The 12,658-nt window shown below is 43.4% G+C and overlaps 1 protein-coding gene across 1 annotated transcript in view; it reads left to right on the top strand.

Moving 5' to 3' along the window:
- sbf2 (SET binding factor 2) overlaps positions 1 to 7,235 on the top strand; it is a 77,878-nt gene extending 70,643 nt beyond the window's left edge. Inside the window, exons 40-41 of the mRNA XM_062525278.1 lie at positions 3,828 to 3,959; positions 4,543 to 7,235. Coding sequence (XP_062381262.1) covers positions 3,828 to 3,959; positions 4,543 to 4,641 — 231 coding nt within the window. The 3' untranslated portion in view covers positions 4,642 to 7,235. The remainder of the gene's footprint in view (positions 1 to 3,827; positions 3,960 to 4,542) is intronic.
- Positions 7,236 to 12,658: the final 5,423 nt, after the last annotated feature.

Below are 12,658 nucleotides of genomic sequence, written 5' to 3'. Positions count from 1 at the left end.
TACACTATGTATGCAAGTTCAGGTGTTTAAAGGTACACTGTGCAGGTTCATGTGTTTAAAGTTCAGGTGTTTAAAGGTACACTATGCAGGTTCAGGTGTTTAAAGTTCAGGTGTTCAAAGGTACACTATGTATGCAAGTTCAGGTATTTAAAGGTGCACTTTGCAGGTTCAGGTGTTTAAAGGTACACTGTGCAGGTTTTGGTATTTTGGGCGACTGTAGAGCTCCCTCTAAAGTCACAATATGTTTTACTCTGCTGTGCTTCACGTGACTCATCTCCATTCGCATTCATCCCAAAGGTCTTCTATTGGGTTGAGGCCAGGACTCTGTAGCCTGACTCTCGCCAGACCCTTGTAGTTCCGCCATGCTCCACCAGAGGCGTTTCGCTGAGCTCCACACAAGGGTCTAGACGCGAGGGCAATCCAAACCCCTGTGCCAGTGATCAAAAAATGAGCAGCCAATCAGGAGCGCCGAAGCGAGTGTTTGATTCAAATAACAATGGTGGCACGCAGCGAGGAGTCTTGTGCTGACATTGATTCTGCTATTTCAACCGTTTTGTCGAATCTATCGAGTATTCATTCTTTCAGAGAATAGTTTTGAAGACATTTATTGGTGGCAAGGATGTTTTTACTCTTCTTCCGACCGGGTTTGGCAAGAACTTGAAGAAGCCTAGCACGTCATTCAAGATAACAGGCAAGTGGTTTATCAAATCACATGCGAGGATGTTTTACAAGGACCCGCCTTCAGAAATACATCTCCTATCGAGAAGTCCCAGATCCTTGTGTGAAGCAGACAGCGAACTACAGGATCTGGCGAAAGTCAGGTTAAGGACTCTGTGCAGGCCAGTCAAGTTCATCCACACCAAACTCTGTCATCCATGTCTTTGTGCATTGGTGCACAGTCATGTTAGAGCAGGAAGGGGCCATACACAAACTGTTCCCACAAAGTTGGGACCATGAGGGGGCGCTGTGGCACAGCAGGCTACAGCGCCCGTACCATTTACGGGTCCGAGTGCCCACGGGGACCCAGGTTCGAATCCGGCCTGCGGTCATATCCCGATCCCGCCCCATCTCTCTCCCACTTGTTTCCTGTCTATCTCTTCACTGTCCTATACTAATAAAGGCAAAAAGGCCAAAAAATATACTAAAAAAAAAAAAAAAAAAAAGTTGGGACCATGGACGTCTCTTGGTTAATGCTGAAACATTCAGAGTTCCTTTCACTGGAACTAAGGGACCAAGCCCAGCTCGGGATGGCCCCTTCCTGTTCCAACATGACTGTGCACCAGTGCGCAAAGCAAGGTCCATAAAGACATGGATGACCGAGTTTGGTGTATGTGTATGTGTTTGGTGTATGTGGTGTGGATAATCTTGACTGACCTACACAGAATCTTGACCTCAACCCAATAGAAGACCTTTGGGATGAATTAGAGCGGAGACTGAGAGCCAATCTCCTCGTCCAACATCAGTGTGTGACCTCACAAATGCGCTTCTGGAAGAATGGTCAAAAATTCCCATAAACACACTTCTAAACCTTGTGGAAAGCCTTCCCAGAGAACTTGAAGCTGTTAAAGCAGCTAAAGGGTGGACCAATGTTAAATTAAACCCCATGGATTAATAATGGGATGTCATTTAAGTTCATATGTGAGTGACCCAATACTCCCCAGACTAATGTTCAATCTTAAAAGATTGAGCTTAGAATGGTGATAGCCAGAGTAGTGTTTTTATCTATGCTCACTCTGTTAGAAGGGTCTCATTGGATATGTGAACAGTGTGAGTGTAAAAAAGTGAAGCTGAATGGAAACCCTACAAATATAGACACCTTGAGATCTGATTTGCTGCCGGGGTAGTCTAGCAACTCTTTGTTTGGCTTGGAAGCTGAGCCTTGGCAGCGATCACCTAACCAATCATATCGTGTATAGAGTCAGTGGGCGGGCTTAACATAATGATGACTGACCTGCGACCAGAAGTTGCGACCGTTAAGTGTCCTGCTACTTGAAAACAAGAAGATGATTGGTTGTAGCGCTATCCTATTGCATGGAGAGGGAATTTGAAAGACAACTGTTTATCCCACCCCTCCGATTGAGCCCTGCTACGGTGAGTTTCTAGACTCTACATCTTGATGTGGCTACACTAGTTAGGTTGCTACAGAGAAGGTTCATGGGCAGAGCGTTTTCATCATGCTTCATCAGGGCTCCAGACTAACTTTTTGCATTGGTTGCACTGGTGCGCCTAGATTTTTTTTTTTAGGTGCACCAGCACAAAATTTAGGTGCACCCACATTTTTCCTTGCGTTGCCTTTATTGCTCTCCTTCCATATAATATGAATGATTTTTTAACAATAAGGCGTGTCTTTATTTGAAACACATTATAGAAGGAATATACATATTATTTATAAAGATTTATATATATACATACATACATACATACATACATATATATATATATATATATATATATATATATATATATATATATATATATATATATGTGTGTATAATGAAATTTCTGATATTCATGACATGCATGACTATTCATATTACAACTCCGCCTCTTTAATTCAGCTGCCGGCTTGAAGCCTCAAATTATTGTAAACAAAGTAGGCTAGCATAGTTGGCTAGCTTATTATAGTCTACCAGTTGGACTGTTCAGTTTCCCCATGTGTGTTTCAGTTTCAAGGTAGGCTAATACCTTTTCTCCTTGGGACGAGCTCTTTTGAGTCTTGGAGTTGGAAAACATTGAGATGATCAGTCAACTTGAATGCAAGAGTTTTAATCAAATTTGCGCAGTATGCTATGATGCTAACCGGATTTTATTAGCTTGTCGTCTTGCGTCATTGCTTTCACGATTCTGACTGAGCATGTGAAGGGCGGGAGTCCATTGAGCGCGTACGAGAGAGAGAGGGAGAGGGAGAGCGAGAGAAAGCGGGCCAAGGAGAGGGGGTTTACTTCTATACAGTTTGGATATAAGTTGCACGCATAGTCTACAATGAAAACGTGTGAAAGAAATGTATGCTTTCACCGGAGCAGCGTCAGGTGCACCAGTGCAACCTAGATTGTTTTTCAGGCGCACTCTTAAAATGTTTGCCCGCATATGCGACCAAATCATGCTTCATATTGATTGGTCAGTGTTCCAAAATGATGATCATGCTTCATATCGATTGGTACAGAGTGTTCCAGAATGATGATCATGCTTCATCAAAGATCCTTCATTACTGACAAGATAGAGCAACATAATGCATCTCTATGTAGGCAAAATTCAAACAGTTCCTGTCTGCTTAAAGAGGCGTGTTGCAAAGTCGTCATAGTGGGATATCGATCTCTGGCAAGCAGTTCAGTTGAAATGTAACGTCACTTTCTAGGTCTTCTTAAAGGGGGATTTCGCCCCCCTCCCCGTTGTGAAAACAGAACGTGTAATTGTTCGAACGTTTGCGCTTCTCGCTCCGCTTTAACCCTCTCTGGCTTCATATGGATTGGCCAGTGTTCCAGAATGTTGATCATGGCTTCATATGGATTGGCCAGAGCGTTCCAGAATGGTGATCATGGCTTCATATGGATTGGCCAGTGTTCCAGAATGGTTTTAATTAGATTGTTAATTTGGAATTTTCTGGATTAATGACACCTTTTTCACATATTTGTTTTTGATGGACACTTTGATGTTTGCATTTGTTTCTGGTTTTGTTTTTGGAAGTGCATTTGTAAATGTGCATGTGTGTGTGTGTGTTGGGTTACCTACAGTATAGAGATGTGTTTGTGGGTACTGTTTGTGCTAATTTATTTGTGTGTGTGTGTGTGTGTGTGTGTGTGTGTGTGTGTGTGTGTGTGTGTGTGTAGCTCCGGTATTATGACTCAGGTGAGGACCTGCACTGCAAGGGCCATATCGACCTGGCAGAGGTGGAGTCTGTCCTGATCGCCATGCCAACCATAGGAGCTCCTAAGCACATCAGTGAAAAAGCCTTTTTCGATGTGAGTAACACACCACACACACCATGCACACCGACACACACACACAGGCATACACACTCAGGCACACACACACACTCAGGCACATAGAGACACATATACACACACATACACATCTATTGTATCTATCTATCTGTCTTGTTACAACCCCGTTTCTAGAAGAGTGGGGATAGTAGCTGCAAAATCAACATATGAAACTGAAAAAATTTAGTATTTTATGGAAATATTATTCTGTGTGTGTGTGCATGTGTGTCGTTGCAGTGCAAGACGTCTAAGCGGGTGTATAACTTCTGTGTGTGTGTGTGTGTGTGTGTGTGTGTCGTTGCAGCTCAAGACGTCTAAGCGGGTGTATAACTTGTGTGTGTGTGTGTGTGTGTGTGTCGTTGCAGCTCAAGACGTCTAAGGGGGTGTATAACTTCTGTGTGTGTGTGTGTGTGTGTGTGTCTGTGTGTGTCATTGCAGCTCAAGACGTCTAAGCGGGTGTATAACTTCTCTGTGTGTGTGTGTGTGGGTGTGTGTGTCGCTCAAGACGTCTAAGCGGGTGTATAACTTCTGTGTGTGTGTGTGTCTGTGTGTGTCGTTGCAGCTCAAGACGTCTAAGCGGGTGTATAACTTCTGTGCAGCAGATGCCTCCAGTGCCCAGCAGTGGATCGACAAGATCCAAAGCTGCATATCCGACGCCTGAAGCACACACACACACACACATACACACACACACACACACACACACACACACACACACACACACACACACACACACACACAGCTGCCTTTACTGCCAAATATTCTAGGAAAAATAGGAAAAACAAAACGCACATTCCTGGGCCGGAACACTGTGCCCCTCAACACAAGCTAACACACACAAACACACACACTCCAAAACACTGCAGAGTTCACCATGGGCCCCTCTTCTCATCAAGTGTGTGTGTGTGTGTGTGTGTGTGTGTGTGTGTGTGTGTGTGTGTGTGTGTGAATTGGCACACACACACACACACACACACAGTTCTAAACAGTAGCCTCAACACTACACCTCAGAGCAGACACTCTAATAGAAATATGAACAATTGACATACCCCACACACACACTACACACGCCACACACACTACACATGCCACACACACACACACTACATAAGCCACACACACACACACACACTACACTTGCCACACGCACTACACATACCACACACACACACACACTACACATACCACACACACACAACTACACATCCCACGCACACACACTACACAAGCCACACACACACACACTACACATTCCACACACACACACTACACATTCCACATACACACACACTACACAAGCCACACACACACACACTACACAAGCCACACACACACACACACACACACTACATAAGCCACACACACACACACTACACATACCACACACACACACACACACTACACAAGCCACACACACACACACACACACACACACACAGTACACATACCACACACACACACACTACACATGCCACACACACACACTACACAAGCCACACACACACACACTACACAAGCCACACACACACACTACACATGCCATGTGCGAATGAGTGAGTGTGTGTGTGTGTATGTGATCGTACTGCCACTGGAAAGATGTCTTGGTCACCCACACACACCTCCAGCTTCATGCGTGCCATCAGCTGATGCACAAGTCATATGTGTGACATCACAGATCAGCTGACGCACCTATCATATGTGTGACATCACACCTGCTCCGCTGAGGTTGTATCTATAGTTACGGGCGCTGTGGGGCTCCGCTTGGGTCGTATCTATAGTTACGGGCGCTGTGGGGCTCCGCTGGGGTGGTATCTATAGTTACGGGCGCTGTGGGGCTCCGCTGGGGTCGTATCTATAGTTACGGGCGCTGTGGGGCTCCACTGGGGTGGTATCTGATAGAGTAGTTAGGGGCAGGAAGAGGTAGTAAGATGGTCTATGTGTATGACACTTTATGAAAATGAGGAAACATTTCGGAGGATGAACATGTCGTCTGGTGTCTGATGTCAAAGCAGAAGACAGCCTCCTAGTGGCGAGGAGGGGATTTGCACTTCTGTGTCTCCTGAAAGACTACCTGAGAGAGAGCAGCTCAGGAGACTACCTGAGAGAGAGCAGGCTGCTGGGTTTGCTCATACCTCACGGAGACACTTTGCACACTAAAGTTGAAATATTTCCAAATGTTACTTCCTATTTAAATAATAATTGTTTTTAACATAATAAATAACTACTTCTGATAACATCTGATGATGTAAATATTTGTTTTATTATTATTATTGAGAGATATTTCTCTGAATTTATGTATGCTGACATATGCTATGTAAATATGAATTTGACATTTCATATTTTTGTATTTTTTATTGAGCAGCTTTTCTAACCTTGTCTCCTCAGAGATGTTTTTTTATTTTGTTTGAGTCTTCAGAACATTCCTGTGTAAGCTCCACCACATACTGGCTGGAATGTCCCAGGGGGTTCTGGAATGTTCTACAGGTCTTTGGAATATTCCAGACATCCCTGGAGTGTTCCGCAGGCCACTGGAGTGTTCCTGATGTCTGTGTCAGGTTCTTATCAGTGTGATGTTCCTGATTTCCATGGCGACTGTCCTAACCCTGTATTCAAAGCACAGGGCTCTTAGCTAAGGTCTTAACATTGCTCTTAATTGGTTTCTATACCAAACTCTGAGGTCTTAACTGAGTTTAATGTTGGTCTTGTTTGGTTGGTGTAAAAGGCTCTGAGGTCTTAACTGAGTTTAACGTTGGTGTTGATTGATTGCTGTGAAAGGTTCTGTTACTGTAAGACTCGTTACGTATGGCCCATGCTCTGTGCAACTGCTTGACACTACATTTGGAATAAACAAGCTGTCCTGAACAGAAGAGTGAGTGTGCCGTTTATTGACCTTTATACAACAATTGGGTTCTATGAAGCTGTTTCTTTGTTTCTGATTGGCCGAGAGACGTTCCATGAGTTGAAATATCCCACGATAATCCACTCGGACTTTTCACAGCTAATAATAAATCACTCCGCGATACAATGTCAAGTTGTGAAGTGTAAAACGAACTGTCACGTTGCATCCAAGCTGAAATACAGACGCTCAGAACGTAGAATATGACGGAGGTGGATATTAGCTAGTTGGATGGCATGTAGGCTAAGTAAAATAGTGATGTTTCAAAGCTAAAAGCATGTCCTAACCAGACGCAATGCGAGCTAACGTTTATTAGGCTACATTGCTTGACAACGGGAGAGATAGAACTAACGACTGGCTTTTGGCCATAGCAACGTGCTTTTAGAACTAACGACTGGCCTTTGGCCATAGCAACCATCCATTTAGAACTAGAAACGGCAGTTTGTCCTGCAAGTAATAGAAATTTGTGGCGGAGAGAAGTAGTTCTACAAACAAGACAGTTTTAGCGATTTAAACGTGTACATTATAATGGAGAAATTAGCGCAAAAAACAAGTGGTAGAATTGTTGTATAAAAGCAATATAGCACTCGTGGTCGTGGGTTGTTGCTGGATATTCCCACGGGTGTTGTTGCCTGCGCCACTCGGCCTCCGGCCTCGAGGCTACGGCCGAACAACACCCGTGGGAATATCCAGCAACAACCCACTCCCACTCGTGCTATATTGCTTAATCATTTAAAGTCAGTGTAGAGTCTGCCAGCGAGCAAACATTTTTTATTCCCAAATGCAGGGAGAGTGCAGAGTGACCTCAATGGAGAATTGGGAACAAGTTGGAACATTTTTATGTCAGCAAAAGCCAAATGAATTTGCAGAACACTGTATTATGAAAAAATAAAACTGAACTCAACTAAATCACTGAACTAAACAATATTGAATGTGTGTATGTCAGTGTGTCTCCCTGCGGCCTTTCCAATGGAAAGGAAATGTTTCCTTAATGTCCCTGACTTAACATGGTTGTGAATACCGAAATTTCCCTATTCACCTGTAGTATCTCGCCTTAAGGCGAGACACGGTAGGTGAAAACATTATTTTTGTGACCTCCGGTCAATTTCAAGATTTTGTGCTAGTTTGCTACCTTAGCATGTATTCTACCACCCTACTACAACACAGGGATGCAAACACACATGTGGTTAAAAAAGAGAGAGCCTCGGAGTGGCGGGGGGGGGGTGGTAGGTTTGCTTAAATGCGCAGTGTGGCGCCGGTGGCCATGGGGTGGTGCATTATGGGTATCGAGCATCTTGGAGGAAGGCCTATATGGTCACTACGGTGAATGTAGGCCATTGTAGGGGGGTCATGATGTTCAGTACCTTTACTCTGAGTCAAAGTTGCTGTACCATCATCATCATCTTGGCAAACTATTGCACCTTGAGCATGCAGTGTATGCCGAAAAAAAGCCATTGTAGTAATGTTTGGGCACTGAAATCTTGAAAGAACACCCAGTGCAACCTTTTTTTGTTTTGTCCAAAATGATTTTTGCAAATTGCAAAATCCCCCTAAACTTGCTGTTTAGGCCTACATAGCCTATTAGCCCATGCCTACACATTCTAAGGTTTCAGTGAAATATTGGCACACCACTAATAATATAGACAAAACAATTACTGCCAAGTACAAACAAATGATGGGAATACTATTTTTTATATAAGCTAATGTCCAACCAGCTCCTCTATAAGACTAGCTCTTCTCAACATTGCTTTATTGTGTTCTATATTCTATACTATAGCTATTCTTTATGCAAGTCCCATATACACTCCTACAAGTTTTTTTTTTTTTTGTCAAGGCAGGTTGCTCCACTGCCAGCTACATATAATCCAAACATAGTAGGCCAATAAAAAAAGAGGATATAGTTGGTTGGTAATCTAAATGCAAAAAATGATAAGGGCTAAACCAAAATTATGCTAATCGCGATCAGCCACATTGCTACAATTCAAACAATATTGACATAAATTAACAACTACTACAATAAGGCCATGATTTCCAATACAACTACTAAACAACATAACATGACAAATTAGCCTCACTCACGTAATTGTCTTCCCATAATAGGCTAAGTAGGCATAGTCTAAAAAACAATTCTAGGTTATGCTCCACAGTAGACAGATGTGCTCCTCCCGACACTTAAAAGACAAAGGCTATTTTTGGACATGTTACGGTAGACACAGAGCTGTTTGATCTGATCTTAATCCTGATTTTATTATTGATATCAGCAGAGTCAGCTTTTATAACCCATCCAGAGGTGTGTGCATGACGAACTTAACTTTATCCACATGGCAAGCGGAGGACATGCGTAAAGGTGCGTAATCTGGTTATCCATAGGCAAAGTAGCCTTCTACCGTTCTCCGTCGCTGCCCTCAGTGAATTCTTTGATGTCATTAGATGTTTCCCCTTGTCACATGCAATTCAATGGACAACTTCGAAGTAGAAAGAATTGTTTTCTTCTTCATTTACTGCATCTCAATTATCTACAGACCCCCCCCCCCCCCCCTCTAAAAAAAACTCTTCGGATTTGCATGATTCACACAAGTCCCACAAAGCGACGTGAAAAAAGCGGGAGGCGCCGAAAAGCGAGCTGTTTGCATCCCTGACAACAACAAAGTCCGATTTAGGTGTTTATTTCACAACATTTTGTGTACTCGCGCCTATGTATTTCTCCTAATTTCACTAAAAGTTCCCATTCTAAAGTGTCATGTACTCCCGTGACCGTGATCCAAATCATATTGTGTGTGACACCGTTGGAAAGCTCTGTTTCTCCTACATGACGCTATGCAATCCAAATATGGACATTTCCTTTGTATTAGCAACCAATCGCGAAAGTTCAAAGACGAGTCTAAGCTGAGAACGCATGCAGAACGGCTGTTTCAAGGCTGTTTTCTCAAAACGAGTTATTTGCGGTTTTGTGTCATTTTCTGTTAGATACTCAGCCTCTGTAGCACCTATGTACACCAAACTTACCAGTTCTACACTTAACAGTATTCTGAAGATATGTACAGAGGGATTTGTTATACATCACTCCTGGCCTGATTTATGTATATTTGGATTTCCTAGGCAATGAAAGCAGATATCCTGAAATCCTTCTGTAATTTGTATTGTAATCCTGTTTGTAAACAACATGAAAGAATAATTTTGCACCTGGCTTTATCATATGTTCAGATCTATCTACCGAAAATATATGCAAAATCACACATATTTAATGAGATAATGTCTAATTTGCATAATTAAACATGCACATTTCAAAAACTTGTAATATTTTTTTTTTCATACTTGTGTAAGTAATCAACTGAGGAAGTTTCATGGTGATATCTATTATTAAAGGAACCTTATGTAAGATTTTGGCCAAAACGAGTACTGCAATTACTTTCAAATTTCTGTAGAGCGGTGTATCGCCTCCCCCTCCCCTCTGAGTCACGGTTGCCAGCTAGCTGCAGCAGGAGCGTAGGCTGCTAGCTTTCAATGGCACGTGCTGTTTTCCTCAGCATAATGACAGAGAAACAAACTCTGATAATGCATTGCTAACGTTAGCAAGGACTACTAGCTGTTTTTAATTCCCAAACAATTCCTTAGCCTATACCTTTTCAATTCAATGACCCACCACCTCCATATGGCCAACATAACGTTATTTTGCACGAACATAACTTTGTTCAAATGCATGACTAGGCTATTTGAAATGTCCATTTACAGTAGCCTACAAGTAAGTTAGCCAAACTGATGAATCTTACCTGTCCAGGAGCAACATTTTTCAGGCACTTTGAGGCAGTTAGCTATACCTTGAGATTTTTAAGTTTTTTCATCTAACTAAAAACATCTATGCAAAAGTGGCACATATGGTTATATTCTAGAGGTCCTCCACAATAATTATGTGAGAGTAAAGTGGATGTAATGAAATTACTTTTTTATTATAATTCAGTATAAACACAACTATTTAAAAAATAATTTTCAGAGGTCAAAGGTCAAAAAGACACTATAAATATATCGAGCTAAGACTTTTGAACTTTGATCCTGGAAAACAACGGTGTTGGCTCCATATACAGTAAGTAAAAAGAACATTCAAAAGTGTTAGGTAGTTTAACTACAGACTAAATGTGTCACTTAGTGAGTGGCTCTTTCAAATGCAAATTAACCCTCTGGAGCAGGGCTCTCAAGTTTTGAAGTTTGCAAGGAGTGAGACTTTGTTTCTCAGGGGGGAGGGGGCGTGGCATTGGCACAGTGCCACGCCCCCTCCCCCTGATCGAAGTACATGAAAGTCTTACGTCTGCTTGAACTACTTGTGGCGCCACGCCCCCGCCCCCCTGATCAACAGACCCACCCTCCCCATGTCCCATCGATCCAGCTTCATGAGAGAGCACAAATTCCATTATTTCAAACACACTGTTTAATTCATTGTAGTACCCTATAGTAAATAATGATAAATAATAATCACATAAATTCTAATAATAATAGTAGGAGCTGGTTGTGCCTACTGTTATAAATGGCCATTGTGTTGTCCATTCATTTTTAAAGGTGCACCTGTATGTGGCAGCTCCACTTAAGGCCCTCTCTCTAGGGACAACTGTGACCTCCACATGTTCTGTCACACTTTGTTCTTCCACCTCTACTGTCTCCTCCTCTCTCACTTCCACTGTCTCCTCTTCATTCACCTCCGCCATCTCCTCCTCTCTCACTTCCTCTTCTGCATCCACTAACTCATCTACTTAGTCTATTGAGCGTTTCTTATGTGTTATGGTTTGTATAATATGGGCTATTGTTTTTGTTTGCCTATTAAGAAGAAGGTCACCCTCCACCAAGTGAGGGTGAAAGAGGCGAAAATGGAAAAGATCGTTTCGCCGAAAAACATGCTGCTCTGCCGACAGCAGTCGGCGTTGATGATCCCCCGGTGCCTGAGTAAGTTTGTAGCTCTCAGTCATTCACTGTTTCTCCAAAGAGGCTAAGTGATGTGTGTGTGTGTGTGTGTGTGTGTGTGTTTGCTCTCAGGTGCTGAAGCTGTTCTTTCTTTTGCCACATTGTCTTTTCAGCCATCGTGGAGGAGGACCCGACGGTCTTAAATAGGAACCGCCTGTGCGGCTATTTTTGTGCTTTCGGCGTGTCCCTCTATGGCCACCGCCCAGGAGTCCTGGGTAATATGACGGTGGACCAAGTGGTGTCCGCCGAGGCCAAAGGTAGCCCAGAGACAGGGTACATAATCAATGTAAGTGTGAGACTCTCAAACCTTCTTGCCGGAGTCTGTTTCTGCACTGTGTTTAACAATACTGTTTCTAGGACTCTGGGAGCAATGTGTTTTTTCGTCCTCTGATTTGCAGGTGGCCGATCACAAGACGGCCAGGGACTTTGGGGCAGCCCAGCTGTTCCTAAATGAGGAGGAGTTCGGCTGGTTCCAGTGATGGATGGCGGCTCGGGTGGCATTTAACCCGAAAAACCGGCTCTTTTTTTGCACTGGGGGGAAGGGCCCCAGCAAGAACCTCACCCCCTACTTCCTCCAGGCGTGGGCGGAGATGGGGTTTGGCGGACGGCCAAACCTGACGGACATCAGGACGGCCGTCTCCGCCTATGTGAGTCACTCTTTCCTAATGTGTTCCAGCATTCTATGCAAAGGCCTGGAGATGCAAGGCAGTAACATTTTTATTCTTTTCTAATATAGGCCAAAATTGTCCATCCGGAGGCGGTCAGGCAGCAGATGTGCACATACATGCCGACCACTTTTACGCCCTTTCCCTGGACGCTGCCCAGTCCAAGG

This window comes from Sardina pilchardus, chromosome 21, assembly GCF_963854185.1.
Source record: "Sardina pilchardus chromosome 21, fSarPil1.1, whole genome shotgun sequence".
Lineage (NCBI taxonomy): Eukaryota > Metazoa > Chordata > Actinopteri > Clupeiformes > Clupeidae > Sardina > Sardina pilchardus.
Note: the sequence above shows the minus strand (reverse complement) of the source record. Positions and strands in the feature narration are given on the sequence as shown.